The sequence below is a fragment of the Podarcis gaigeae genome (assembly GCF_964106915.1).
Source record: "Podarcis gaigeae genome assembly, chromosome: 1".
NCBI classification, from domain to species: domain Eukaryota; kingdom Metazoa; phylum Chordata; class Lepidosauria; order Squamata; family Lacertidae; genus Podarcis; species Podarcis gaigeae.
The window spans coordinates 83585559-83601015 of NC_139678.1; the positions used below are offsets into that span (position 1 = coordinate 83585559).

A 15457-nucleotide genomic window follows, 5' to 3' on the forward strand; every position below is an offset into this window, starting at 1 on the left:
GCTTGATTTGGTACACTTAGCTAATGATGTGCTTCCAGAAATGCAATTGGTTAATACAGGGTGAGTCCTTTAAAAGAGGCCCCATGAATACAGAGTACACATGTTCCTCGGGGCCTCTTTTAAAAGACTCACCCTGTACATCTTAGGGGGCCACCATATTCTGGTACAGTGTTTGCAGAATTTAAGGGAAATAAAGAAAGAATCCAATTTCTTTGGAACTATCAAAAATCTGTAGATATGAGCAGGAAGTATGATACCAGGATGTTACCATCTTGTGTTGCCATTAGCCCCCATCATGCTTTCCTCGAAGGCGCATTGTGTGAATAAAAGGGCTGTGCCACCTTTCCTCTGGATGACACATGGCTTATTTTGACCCTACCTTCTCTGTCCACACATTAGCATGGACATCTGAGGCAGGGAACACGATGTATGTAGACTTCCATTTCAGGCCTCCACATTAATATGTAGATAATGGTAAAGCAGAGAGCCATGCATCAGGGTGGAACTTGAGACATAGCCATTGGCCCACTCTAGTAGTGGGAAAGGACTATCATTCAACATCAATATGAAGTCACATGGAAAGAGCATTCAGATAAGTAATTGTACGTTTTTTAAAACTGATATAATTGTAAACAGGATCTCTGTATGGAAGGTTGTATTGGTTTAATCACCTATGCTCAAGAAGAACATGCAAGCATATGTTGTGCATGTATATTGCATATCTCAGGAAACTTGCTGCCATCTAGATGTTGGGTTCAAGACAATGGCTCCTCCAGTTCTCACCTGTCACTATTTCCACAGCGTGGTGCTATGAGACGACGTTATGAGGATGATGGTATCTCAGATGATGAAATTGAGGGGAAACGAACATTTGACCTCGAAGAGAAACTTACCACCAACAAATTTAATGCTGATTTTGTGGTCTTCATGGAAGGCAAAGGTAAGCATCATGCCAAGCTACCTTTCTAAGATTCAGGTGTCTGTGAGCTCTTTTTTCTATTGCAGTAATAAGCAACAAGTGTGTTTTGACTCTCTAGATGTGCTTAAGCACCATGTGTATTGGAACTCCAGCTTCCTATTTTAAAAGAACCAAATTGATATTCATCATGATTGCATAGAGTATTTGAAAATAAGTTGTTCTACCTCTCATGTTTCACACTAAAGCATGGCAATACAGTGAGGTGGACTTCCTTTAGACTTGTGTTATCTTGTTTTTAAGCAGAACTCAGTGGCCTGCCCAGCATGAAGAACAATTACAAAAATGCATTTTAAGAACTTTTATTGTAGTTGCATTTCATTATTTGAAATATAAGAGTGCCTTATGAAATAAATCACAATTTTTAGGGTTCCAGGTAGGAAACAGGAGCCACAGTCATGTCAGCCACAGGCAAAAGTCCTATATTCAAGATTATATTGTAAAAAGACAATGCCCTTTAAGAAACATTTATTGTTGTCCCTTATTCTCACAGTAACCAGAAATATAGGTACTTCTGAAACACACTATCCATACTAAATGGTGATCCTGATTATTATGTGATATTAATAAGGTGGCTTGGGGAAAATCTGCTAGCTATTTAGCATCTAAATGAAAAACTATAGATATATGTAGTTCGGATTCTGGGAGCAGGAAGCTGGTGGTCTCCTAGAGGTCTGTCAGTAGTATACCTTGTGATCCTTACTGACATTGTGCCCACCACTGCAGTGTAGGGTACAGATGTTATTTTCACAAGGAACTGTGGCCAGCCAAAGGCAATGATACCATTTTTTATGCATCTTTCTGTGACGGACCCATTGTGATCCTTTCTAATATTGGGCTTAGTCATGGGACCTCTATCCAGACAGCAAAATGGGGCCACCCACAGACAAGACAGTTCTGCATACAAGGTGGATTCCCCTGGGGTTGAGGAACATTTGATTCATGTGAGTGTTTAAAACTTTTTGTGTTCAGTAGGTTACCTGTGAATGGGCTGCATAGTGAATGTAGAAGGGGAGGATGGCATATAGAAGGAAAAGCTTTTTAGAACTAGAAATGTCCCTTTCTGAACCCAAGAGGACTTAACTCTGGGAGAATTAATTGCACCTAATTTTGCATTTTTACTACTTGTGCATCTCCTTTGTTGTCCCTTCTTGAGGCACCTGCTGGACAATGTTGTCCTTGAAAAATAGCATCAGCTATCACTTAATGACTTGCATTACTGTGGGAAATTCTGTACAAAAATGTTTTCTGTTTTTTTTTAATTGGTCAGTTCCTCGGCTGTAGATAGGAGCCAAGATTTGGAATAGTTCTGAATCTTCTCCTTGGAAGTGTACCACTTTGGAACGCAGCTGATTGAAATGCCTTTAAGTGAATGAGCAAGGGAATAGAGAAGGATTGGAATACTGTTTTGCCTTTCAACTTTGAAGTAGCAATTGGCCGAAATCCTTGCATAAGACCATCTGAAAGCTAGAGTGGATAATTTGGGCGGAGAATCAACATAAAGGTTTTTGTGTCAATCTCAACCCTTTGATTAACCAGTATTATATATGTATGCATGAATCTGAATACTCATAGATGTCTGCCAAATTAAGGGTCATGTGGTTGCAAGTGAATAGCTCTGGACAGTGTCACTAGCATCCTTTATACTTTGTCTCCCCTTTTAAAATACAGCTTTTTCCCAGTACCTTCTTGTCAGCTGCTAGCCTCTCTTAACAAATGTTGTCTTCTCTCCTCCCGATAGACTTCAATGTGGAATATATTCAGCGTGGTGGCTTAAGAGATCCATTGATCTTCAAAAATTGTGATGGACTTGGAATAAAGTGAGTGTTGATGCAAAGTGTTTGCCATTAGTTAAGTTGTTCACTGATGCCAGTAAAGTAACCCTAATCGGGACTGGTGAAATGATGAGGTATAATGGGACAATTGCCTCAGGCAGTGGGCACAAGGGATAGCTAATTGGCATCTCACAGGCCCCTTATTTGATTAATTATTGGCTTGGGCAGCCAGCTGCCAACCCAGCATGGCTCTTTACCACCTCTTCTGCCACATCTTCCCTGCCTTGCCTTTCTCTGAGAAAGGATGAAGGTGTGAGGCCTTCTGGGTGTTGTGGCCAGAAGAATGCCTGACACCTACATCAGCTGGCGGCAGTGGCTGTTTTAAAATTTGGGGGGAAATGTAAAGTTGCTTGTAACTTTAGAACAAAAATCAAAACCTAAGTTTAAAACTGTCTTTCTAGATGACAACACAAACTGAGCTCAAGTAGTCTCCTGGCAATCTTGCTCAGAAGGCCTCACTCTGAAAAAGCCCCCCCCCCAAAAAAAAAACCCACAGCTCTTCATCTGAACAAAATAGGAAGGGGGTGGAGAAACTGCTGGCACTGCAAATGCAGCAGCAAAGAAAAATAAAATTTAAAAATGTATGAGAAGGAAGGGAGGAGGAAAGTGAGAGGGAAGAAGCCAGCACGACCAGCACTGCAAAAAGCAGTGGGGTACCAGCCTACCTCAGAGCAGTCCCTTGTGTGCAGAGCTTGACCTCAGTAAGCAGCAAATTTCCCAGAATGTGTCTCCTATATAGCTGTACAGAAGCTTCTAATTCAAATTCAGGATTCCATCCCAGCCAGTGGGTTAAATATTGAATCTCAGAAGCTGCAGTCATATTGTATCCAGTCCTGTTTGCTGGCATTTTCAACCTTGTTTCATACCCACTACAGTAATAATCTTCTGACTCACTGAAAGATAGTGCAGCAAGGTCCTTGACTCGCAGCATGCATAGTGAGTCTTCCGAAGGTGTACCTTCCATAGGGACTTAAGCCAGAGGTTTTCAACCTTTTTTGGTCCATGGCTCCCTTGACCAGCTACATTCTTTCTGCAGCACCCCTGTGGGGCTCAGGAACCCAGTTATGTCACCCCTTGCCTGCGGAGCTGGGAGCCTCTCACCCTTTTTCAAACACCCTCCCTTGTGGAATGTTCCCTCAGCCTTCTCTCCCATCTCCTTGGGAGTTACAGGGGCAGCTGCTGCTGCTGCCTCTGGTCTCTGAGCTGCCCCCACCACTTCCCCAAAGAGAGGTGCCTCCTCACACTGCCCCACAGGGGCCTGGGAAGCACCCCCTGGCTAGCCCCACAGGCCCCATTTGCCAGAGGAGCTTGTAGCCAGGGCTGCTGTAACAAACAGCTGTGCAAGCCTCTGAGAGGCAGAGATGCAAGGAGGGAAGGAAAGAGGGACAGAGGCTAGTGTTGCCCACAGCACTGCTGACTATCATTCAAGGCACCCCAGGGTGCCACAGCACACTGGTTGAAAACCACTGACTTAAGCTGTGGGCCCAAAGTGTTCCTCTTGCTTCTTTAATCATGGGACAGAATACAGCCATGGTTTGTTCTGCTTTCAAAGAACATTCATTCATTTAGATTTATGAGTCCTCATTAGTCCTTATGAGTCCATTCATTAGATTTAGAGTCCTCAAAGTGGCTAACAGCATTTCTAAAACACAACTGATACCATGAACCACAAGCACCTTCCTTGCTTCATTTTCCTCCCAAGATAATCTGGCACAAGTAATTGGTACAAACATGCCAGCCTGCCTTGCACTGACGCTGGCATGGCTGCAGCAATTTTCCATCTGCAAAGGTGTTTTTTAATTACATATATACACACTGCTGTCCAATATAAAATACTACTGCTACTTACAGTGGCTACCTACAAGGAGTTAAAACAATAAAATGCACACAATAGTGTGGGGAAACTGCAGATAAAACACTGAGTAAAGATGGCAGAAAAATAAAATCTCAGTTTAAAACCCTGGGGAAAAGTAAAAGTTCTGGTGTCTGAACAACAGCAAAATATGCACCAGGCAAACCTACTTGGTGAGAATTCCACAGCTTGGTTGCCACAAGAAGGTCCTCTCAGATACCACTCGCCTTGCCTCTGTTTAGGAGAGCCAGACAGCAGTTCTTGGGCAGGGTTATGTGAAGGTATGTGTATCTAGGGAATTAACCCATGTGGGGCTTTAAAGGTACCGTACTTTTCGCACCATAGGACGCACCTTGTTTTAGAGGGGGGAGAACAAGAAAAAAAAAATCTCCCCCTCTCTGCCCAGCACCCCTTCAGCGAAGCGGCAGGAGGCGCTGCGCAGAGAGGGGGAGAATTTCCCCCCTCTTGTTTTCCCCCTCTAAAACAAGGTGCCGTTTAAGGTGCATTCAGTCGCCTTCAGGCGGCACCTTGGAAGCCTGGAGAGCGAGAGGTGCACACCGACCCCTCTCGCTCTCCAGGCTTCAGGTTCCTTTCGACCTGCTCTTTGGGGCTGGCGGGGGGAAGCCCACCACCAGCCCCAAAGAGCAGGTCGGGGAGCAGCGGAAAGCTTCTATGGCTTCTTTAGCCCCGCGCGCGCTCTCCCGGCTGGAGAGGTGGTGCGCGGCTTAAGAGGCTCCTGCCATAGCCGCGCGTCACCTCTCCAGCCAGGAGAGGGTCGCGCGGCTATGGCGTCTTCGCTCCATAGGACGCACTCACATTTCCCCTTCATTTTTGAAGGAGAAAAAGTGTGTCCTATAGAGTGAAAAATATGGTATGTTCTAGTACTCTAAATTCTGCTTGGAAATGGACCAATAACCACCAAAGATGTTTAATCACCTGTGAGAGATGTTCCCACCAACTGTTCCCAGTCAGAGGTCCAGCCCTTGTGTAGCCCATTCCAGTAGTCTAATCTGTAGGTTGCTAGCCAGTGGACAGATTGAGGACAGGCTATCAGGGAGGGGCTGCAGCTGGCACTTTCTTTTCAGTTTAGAGCAGTACCAAAACAGCTGCACCTATAGCTGGAGAAAAGAAGCCCTAGAACTGGCTAAGACCATGTTAGGCAGTAAGTATAACACTCTCTCCCATCTGTCTGCTTGAGAATTATTGCCCTTTAGAAAGTGAGCCACACTTGCAGTGACAGCAAACGAAGATGGGGGCACAGGATTTGTATGTTTCCACATTTACTCTTTGAAGGCTGAAGCAAACCTATGAAGTTTTTGTAGTTTGTGTCTGAAGTGCCCAGGATAAAATTGCATGGTGAAGGGCTATTGGGTGATTATTGCATTAATTATTTTTTTTTTTCATTTTACAGGATGCCAGATCCAGACTTCAGTGTGAATGATGTACGACTCTACGTAGGTAATTATGCACTCCTGTTTTTTAGTAGCTCAGAGTATCGGCTGTGTGTAACATATGAACAATTTGAAATCTGACATGGAATTTGGTTTTCATTACACATATTTTTTTTATTTAAAAAAACCCTGACTTTGTGGGAAAATAGCTGAAACTTCTTCAAAATCAGGGGGCTTTGAGCGGATAACCTATACCCTGTCCTCCCATACATTCTTTAATCTTTTTTCTATACTCTGGTGTCCCTCCCACCTTTCCTACTACAATTTCTAGCCCAAGTAGCCACATATTTCTGTGTCCTGATAGGGAGTCGAAGGATGGTGGACGTCATGGATGTAAACACACAAAGGGATATTGAGATGACCATGGCACAGTGGGCACGCTATTATGAAACTCGAGAGGAGGAGCGAGAGAAGCTGTATAATGTCATCAGCCTGGAATTCAGCCACACACGGCTCGAGAACCTGGTGCAGAGGCCAAATACAGTAAGCAGAGACCCTTGCCCTGCCAACATACCCTGCTTTTTCCATTTCATTTGAATAGATATGGGGCTTCATAAGTTTTAATTTGAATTGTTTGAAGAAGGGAATTATTTCACATCCATTTGGGTAAATTCCAGTCAGCTGATTGATGCCAATTAGTTTTTACAGATACCTTCTGGTTCCTAACTAAATGTACCTGTAACACTACACTTCAAATACTCATAATCATATAGGGTGACTTAGATTCTCATATTTACCAATAGCCATCAATATAAGAGAGGAATCCAAGATGTAACACATACTTTCAATAAAATCATTAGTGCTAGTGAGAAATAAAGACGCTGTTTACAGTGGTGGTGAGTGAAGTTAAGTTTGTGTAGTATGAATCATCTATGTGGCAGCGTTAAGTTAACTTTAAGGATGATACTTTATAGTAGTGTGAATTTTGTGAGAAGAATTCAAGTAGTGCTGGCTAATTTCTAGCCAAGCCTTAATTACTTGAATCTTGTCCCTTCATTAGCTCAGTAGCAAAGTTCTGTATACATTGGCTAATGTAGTTCTGCGTAGTCATTTTCAACATTTTAAAGCTGCATGCTATCAGTGCACAGGTTCTTGCAAGGGCTTACACATTTAAATACAAATTAGTGTTTAGCAGTATCTCAGCTAGCTGCCCTAATTAAGTATAAATGTTGCAGGTTTTCTGATGTGAAGAAGGGAAAGCAAACCAAGCTCCTTGAGTAAGTCATAGTTATGCAGTTAGCAAATGTGAGGGAAATGGCTTATTATTTTTAGAATGGTATGGATTCTTACAAACATGTAAACATTAAGGGCAGCTGGAGCAGAACTTTTCATTCCTGAATAACTACTTAGATGCAAGGCCATTCACCATGATTCCATCTTCTAGTCATGGTTGTAGTCTAGACTTTGTAATAAACTTCCATAGGAAAGTTATTGCTGATGGCAATTGCAACTTGGGTGACATAGAATACACTGCTTGGAATGAAACATTGGATAGACATCGTACACAAGTGGAAATAAATCTGCAGAAGCCGTTTTACAAAATCGCCACAAGCCATGCTCTTGCAGCACCATTCCCATCATGCAAAGATGCATTTACCACGCCTCTGACCAATTCAGTCACTACAACTCGGCTAGCTTTAATAAGCCAAGATGGACAAGGAGCTAATGAGCATGTGGTCAGCACATCACTGCAAGTATCCTGTCCACATCCTCTGACTGCATTTACTAGACCTGATACCAAAAGACTGGCTAGACATTACATTGGACATCTCAGTAGGCATCTAAATTGCTACGGAGCCAAGTGACTTTATCCTCGAAAGTGTTCAGCCATCCAGTTATAGCTAGACACCATGTACTCCAGAGGTGTACTCTCTGTTCAGAAGTAAGTAGCCTCCAGACTACACGGAACAACTCTGAGGCAGTGGAGTAGGATGTCTTTGCTGCCCTCACTGCCTCATGGTAGACCAGTTAGGAGCCCTCCAAAGCGAGATTTATGTCACTTACACTCCAGTCCTTGCCCAGTCCATTTCATCATCTGCAGCTCCTTAGTATATCAAGGAGCAAAACAGACTCCACAGCACCAGAGTAATTGTGTCAATGGCTGTACAAGTCTCAGTTTCCTAGTGAAACTAGGACATAAACAGGGTCACACACATTATCCACTGAAAAACCCCCAAAGCAGTGAGGCATTCAACAGATTCCATTAGTATCAGGGGGCAGATCACCCTAACTGGTCCCCCACCCTTGCAGGGGAGAATCATTGCTGCAAGTCCAAATCTCACCAGGAAGTGGTCTGAGAATGACATGCCCCACCCCCTTTTCCAGACCACCCCGCTCAGCATGAAACAAAGACTAAATCAAGGGTATGTCCTTCTCTGTGCATTGCACTGATGATCATTTGAGACAGGCCCATGAAGGCCATGCACTCCCAAGGAAGACTTGAGGCATCCTCAGCATGAATGTTGAAGTCACCCAAAACCACAGTTGTGGGTTCCTCCAACATCACGCCCAAGACACCATTGGCCAGCTCAGCTACGGAGGCTGATGAGCAGCATCCCTAGCCTTTGGCCCAACACCAGATTGCAGGCCTTCCAGTCCCCCTCCAATAAAGAAGGCTTTCCCAGTAGTGGTAAGTGAATTCCTGTGGACTACAGCAACAGCTCCCCACCCACTACGCATGTCTGGGCTGATGTTGCCCCAAGTACCCAGGTGGGCAAATCTGAGTCAAATCTGGCCCACCCAGGTGTTGGTGATGCATCCCTGGTCAGCCTGTTCCTCCACAATAAGATGATGAATTAGCATGATGTATCCTCACCTCCAGGAGAGTGTGCACTATAACATAGGAACATAGAAAGTTGTCTTATACAAAGTCAGACCTTGTCATGCTTGGTATTTGCTACGCTGATTGACAACAGTTCTTCAGGGTTTGAGAGAGGGAACTCTCCTAGCCATACCTGGCAGATATAGAACCTGGCACCTTCTGTATGCCAAGCAGATGCTCTACCACTGAACTACACTCCTCCAATTGTCATCTTGTAGAAAACCCTCATTTGGAGATGTTGGCATATAATTTGTGTTGGCCCAACGCTTATTTTGAGATGCACAATCCTAATTCTTTATTCTTGCTTTCCCCTCTACTATTGGCATTATAATATAATAAAACTAATGTACATATAACTTGTGAAGAACTGAGACATCTCAAAACATGTAGCTTGACAAATTTTATGGATGTAGATGTCATAATTCATGAGAAAAAGATTGCTGGAGGATGGCTGGCAGCCACTTTGGGAAATGGCTTTCACAGACTTATGTTGACCAGCACATGATGTCTACTCAATTTTCTTCATTCCAAACTGTCATCTTGGTCATCCAACTGGAAATTTCTGTCAGTAACAACTTTGCTTTGGAAAGCTATTACAGAATCAGGGCCATGGTTGCATAATTAATTGAGACATTAATAAGCTGAGTACTCATTTCATATCTGATACTTCAGGAATGCAAACTATATGGAGATCATAGTGCAATACTGTATTTGTAGCTAGAGAGTATGAGGTAAGTATTTCTGATAATGTATCTCAAAGTAAGTATAGCATTTTATATTCAGTTCATTAAGTTATTTTGGCTACCATTAGCAATTATGTTCTGTAGCAATGATGCCCCCTAGTATTTCTGCTGTCTAAACTTTGCTCTAATACCTGTATGGTTTCAGGTGGATTTGATTGATTGGGTTGATAATATGTGGCCAAGGCATCTGAAGGAAAGTCAGACAGAATCAACAAACGCTATTCTGGATATGCAGTATCCCAAGGTGCAGAAGTAAGTAGTTTCAGATGTTGTGTGTAACCACCTATCTACTAGGGCGAGATTTCAGAATGAGGTCTCTGCTAAAGCTGCCTCTCCTTAATATAATGCCCAAACTCTGTTTTCAGTCATCCAAGCCAGAAACCTAAAGGTTGTTTTTCCTAACATGACAGTAATACAGAACAGCCTTGCACACTATATTGTCAAAAGGTTACCTTTATTTGATTGAAAATATCAGGAATTGCAAAAATAAAGTGGAGGTGGTTCCTGTTACAGCATTGTTGGGATGTAGTTCCCTGTTGCCCCTGTTCTGATGCAATAGTAGCTGTGCCCCATGGTGGTCATTTAGATCAACAGCAATTGGCATGGGGGTCAGCATCCTGAATGTGTAAATTCTGGGTGATTAGTGCTTTGATTCAAAGTGCCAGTCACCCATAAAATACTGTCAGCAAGCACTCTAATACCAAGCATTTATTCCATCTGCATAGAAATGCAAGATTGATTGGACTTGAGTTGCAGTTTCATATTGCTGATTTCATTTCAGGTACTGTCTGATGAGTGTCAAGGGCTGCTATACAGACTTCCATGTAGACTTCGGTGGCACTTCAGTGTGGTATCACATCCACAGAGGGGGGAAGGTATTGTGACAATCCCAGCAAGTTGCTCTGTTTTGTGTGGGAGATTGTGCAGAAGGATATATTTTTTAAATGCTTAACTGAGTAAAATTGGAATTCCCTTTCTCATTTACCTGCTGAGGTATCCCAAAACACTGGACCCTGTGAATCATGAAGCTGTGTCTGCTTTGTTCAGAAATCCTTCAGTCTGGCTTCTGACTAAAAAAAAAAAAAGGGAAGGGCAGGGAGGGTGAAGGAGACATGGGAAAGGTTCTGTTATGCTTCTAGAACACTTGCCCACTGCGGAGCTGCTGTATCATTAATTGCTTCACTCTCTTGAACCACCCAGGGAGCCACATGCAGCTCATTAGCTTGTGTTTGGTCACTGTGCTTTAGAATCAGGACAACTAAGCTTATTGTACTGTTGAATAGGATTCCCAGGTGGATACAGTGTGTAACTAACGGAACATGAGCAAATTGAAAGGGAGATGTATGAGTGATTAGTGAAACAGATGTATATTAAATCATTTGCGTTGCTAAACAAACTTGAAAACATTATACTGGAAAAGCAGGATATACATACTTTGAATCAAATAACATCCAGTCTTTAAAAAAAAAACAACATTGAAAATATAAGAGCTCACTGTATCCGCTGGTATGCTTTAAAATTTGGGAGGTTGTGTCCAACTAAATCACTGCATGCACATAACAATTGCTGTGTAGGCAACTGAACTTCCTCTCCCTTTCATCTCCTTGTGTACCCTCCAATCTGCTCTAGGGGTTTCCAAACCCTTAGAGCAAATTTAGGGATCTTGAAGGGGAAGGAGAGCTTGCAAGATTCCTAGTCCATATAGTCTTTTCTTCCTATTTCTCTTCCATTAGTGGTCACAGGCCTTTCATCCAGCCTTGGTCTGAGGAATTAATTAACATTTGTGTGCATGGACACACACACACACACACACACACACACAGTATTACAAGCTTGTCTGTGAAAACATTCAAAAGCTGTGAACATTTAAACACACATATCTAGACAATCCATGTTATCCAAACTTTTGTTTCCACCCACCCACCCTTTTCTCCCCCTAGTCAGAAATATAATTTTTGGCACCTCTGCTTCTTTGTAGACAACAGGTACTTGTTTCTCTAGCTTCACCAGTTTAGAGAAGTATTCCTTGGTTTTTGTTGCAAATAAGGCATAGAGACAAATTATCAGTAGCTTAATCTGGTCTCTCTCACAAACTGAGGCATTGCTGAGGATTACACATACGGATTACTTTTAGAAACAACAAAGTGGTTTAGGTACCTTATATCTCATAATATTTGGTAGGGCATGTTCTGTGTACTTGAGTGGTTAGTGTTTGTGTACATACAACTTCCTACCTTTTAAAGAAATTTGAGGAAAACTACAACACTGAGCTCTCCAATAATTCTAATTCTGTAAGTGTGACTACTAAATATTCCTCATTCACTTTATATAAACAAACCTTTGCTTTGGTGGAAATAAGTACAAAAGGCAGGTGATTTGTTAGAACTCTTGAATCCTGAAGTAGAAATTGTCTCTGTAGGCATGAAAATAAATTACTTGATTCTGAATTGTAATTGCAACTTCCTGTTCTATTCATTTAATACTGAAAGCATAGTGTGGTTACTGCTACAAAATGCAAGCCATAAAGATTCACCAACTCACAGCCTTCATTATGATTTGGGGTTTTTAACCTTCTGATTTGTGCACTGCCTGCTCTTGGCACATCTTATTGCTGCAATGACTCTCATTTTTCTGAGCACTGTTGGCTGTGCACTGTTTGTGCAATTGAAGTTTCATTCTAGTTTGTGTGTTAATACTAACCACTCAATCCAGGCGTACTAAACTACACATGAAAAGCAATTTCCACATAATGCAAAATATTCAGGCTGCCTCTTACGGTAATGAATACTGCTGGCCATTAAACCGTTCGCATTCGCAGCAAGGAAGGCACATACAGAAAATAAATTATGTGTTCTGCGCTATAGAGTAGAGATGTAGGGGGAGGTTAGTCTGTGGTACATACAAGACAGATAGTGCTGAAAGATTTTGCCAAAAACCTAACCTTAAGGATCTACTACTTGGAGAAAGAGTGCTGAAAAATTAGGGAGGAAAGGTTTTTAGGTAGAGTAATCAGCATGCAACAAGGCACACATGAAAAGTAGGATGAAACAACTCTGGGACAAGTAGTTTTAATATACCTCTTCAGTTATTTTTGTCCATGTTGCTCCAGCAACATTTGCTGCAGTCTCAAGGAGTGACCCATACTTTCCCCCATTTCTCACCCCTGCCAAGAACTGAACTTAAAATCAAGGATCCATGGTTAGCCTCCACTGCATGTTTGGATATACTCCAGATAGTGCTGAATTTCCCCCATCACAACTGATGTATTTATCAGGGTAAGCACCAGTGCACCTAAGCTACTGAGTAAAGCATGAAGTGCTTTTATTTGGGAAGGTGGGCTTTGTCGGCCAATTGCTGCATGGTTTATATAGCACTGCTCTTGAGTTTCTTTTAAGTCTGGCTCATATAACTAAGCAACAAATGGATCTCAGCAAACAGTAGGTTTTCAAAAGAGAAGGTTTGTTAAATCTATCTTTTTCCACTTGTAGGTCTTTTGGTTAATTCCACCCACTCCCCAGAACCTGGAGTTGTATGAAAACTGGCTGCTGTCGGGAAAACAAGGGGATATCTTTCTTGGTGACAGGGTGTCAAATTGTCAGCGTATTGAGCTCAAACAAGGCTATACCTTTGTCATACCCTCAGGTAGGGTAATGTGAACAGAGCTTAAACTGAATGAATGAATGAATGAATGAATGAATGAATGAATGAATTTATTAATACGGTCACAGACCAGCGTCAACAGAGCTTAAACTAATTTTCTGTTGCCAAAAATAAATGTGTCCATTGAAGCATTAGAAGAGTTATTTCTTGCAGTTTGTTTGTTAGCCATGTGGTATTGAGCTTTAACTATTGTTGCTCCTTAGACCCAATGAGGCTGTCAGCTACATGGGCAAATCTTACGTATGGGAGAGGACTTGAGAAGAATAAACAGTAGATCAGAGACCCCAAAAACAGTATTCCCTTTTCCAAGTCAATTGGAATCGATTCCTTTTTTATCCTTCCTTTGAAAATAAGATGGCATGCGTTGCTGAAAAAAGAGGAAGAATCTTGTAGCTTTTAGTAGCAGGAGCTGAGATTAAGAGCAGACCTGTTTTTCAAAAAGCACAACTTAGGATAATACAGAAATCAGCTTTAGTAGCACAAGGTTCTCCATTATGCAACACCAGAAAATATTAACCTATGGGCTTTTTGCTATCAGGTTGGATCCATGCAGTGTACACTCCTATGGACACCCTGGTCTTTGGGGGTAACTTTCTGCACAGCTTCAACATCCCTATGCAGCTGCGGATCTACAGCATTGAAGACCGCACACGGGTAAGCGGTTTCCAAACGTTTTCAAACCTGGATAACATAGGAATTTCAGTAGCAATACTACTAGCTCCCCGCAGAATTTTCTTTGCTCACTGGTAAATGAAATAGGCAGTTTTTATCTCTGGGGAGCATATGCAGTATTTTCCCCCCTCTGCTGTGAAAACTGGCAGTTTATTCTGACGCTGCTATCTTGCTCAATCCATAAGAGGACACATCTTTGTAATTCCATGACTGCTAAATTTTCTTAGGAGCCTTGGTGAGGAAAGATTTTTGACAACATATATACGCTTGGATCCTGAATCTCCTTTCACTGGCAGAGTGTCCTGCAAGCAGAGTTCCATTTATGGGATGCTCTCACCAACAGAAAGAGCAGGGTCTGAGCTGGTACTGTTACAGGTGGCACATAATATTTGTTCCACAGTTGTAAGAATTCTATCTTTTAGTGTGGTGGCATCAACACTTTGGAATTCCGTGCCTTTTGACATAAGGTGGGGGCTTCACTGTACTCTTGTCGGTGCCTGCTTTAAGGAAATTGTTTAGGAAAGCCTATCCAGACACGTGGGACGTGGGTGGTGCTGTGGGTAAAAGCTCAGCGCCTAGGACTTGCCGATCGCATGGTCAGCGGTTCGAATCCCCGCGGCGGGGTGAGCTCCCGTCGTTCGGTCCCAGCTCCTGCCCACCTAGCAGTTCGAAAGCACCCTTAAGTGCAAGTAGATAAATAGGTACTGCTTTATAGCGGGAAGGTAAATGGCGTTCCATGTGCTGCTCTGGTGCTGGTTCACTGGAGCAGCTTCGTCACGCTGGCCACGTGACCCGGAAGTGTCTCCGGACAGCGCTGGGTCCCGGCCTCTAGAGTGAGATGAGCGCACAACCCTAGAGTCTGTCAAGACTGGGCAGGGGTACCTTTACCTTTTATCCAGACACATAGATGTGGACATGTTTAAACCTCTTTTATTTTACTGTTAATTTTAAATGTTTTGGCTGTTTTTATTGATAATTTAATATTTCTTGCAAACCACTGAGAAGTTTAACTGCAATCAAGCAGTATATACATTTTGGTAAATAAAGAATAAATAAAGGCTCTTCTGTTTGTAGAAGGAAGGGAAGATCTAAATGAGTGTCTATAGCAGGGATAATCAGCCCATGGACCACATATTGCCCCTATAAAGTTTTTTGTGGCCTACAGAGACCCCCCACCTTGATTTGTTGGTTGTATAACCAATGCAATAGGCTGAAAATTCCACCATATTCCACCTTTTGTGTTTCTGGCGTTTGAGTGCCCCACAGTTAGTCTCTAGTGTTTGAGTCCAATCCTCACTCCCCAAATCAGCAGGTTTTCTACAGCTGCTTTTGCCACTATTCATTGCCATGCAGCTATGGAGTATCAGGCTATGATACTTGCAAGATCAGCCCATAAAGCTATAGTAAGCCTTGTAGCCAGCAGCAGTTTGGACAATCAGGAGAGAAC

The 15457-nt window shown here is 42.6% G+C and overlaps 1 protein-coding gene across 3 annotated transcripts in view; it reads left to right on the forward strand.

Annotated features, from left to right (window-relative positions):
• Positions 1 to 15457, forward strand: part of KDM2A (lysine demethylase 2A) — a 54913-nt gene that overhangs the window by 17139 nt on the left and 22317 nt on the right. For all 3 annotated transcript variants that reach the window (XM_083701038.1, XM_083701037.1, XM_083701036.1), the window contains exons 4-11: positions 802 to 940; positions 2718 to 2796; positions 6075 to 6121; positions 6419 to 6597; positions 9824 to 9930; positions 10460 to 10553; positions 13167 to 13320; positions 13877 to 13992. In XM_083701038.1, coding sequence (XP_083557164.1) covers positions 802 to 940; positions 2718 to 2796; positions 6075 to 6121; positions 6419 to 6597; positions 9824 to 9930; positions 10460 to 10553; positions 13167 to 13320; positions 13877 to 13992 — 915 coding nt within the window. The remainder of the gene's footprint in view (positions 1 to 801; positions 941 to 2717; positions 2797 to 6074; positions 6122 to 6418; positions 6598 to 9823; positions 9931 to 10459; positions 10554 to 13166; positions 13321 to 13876; positions 13993 to 15457) is intronic.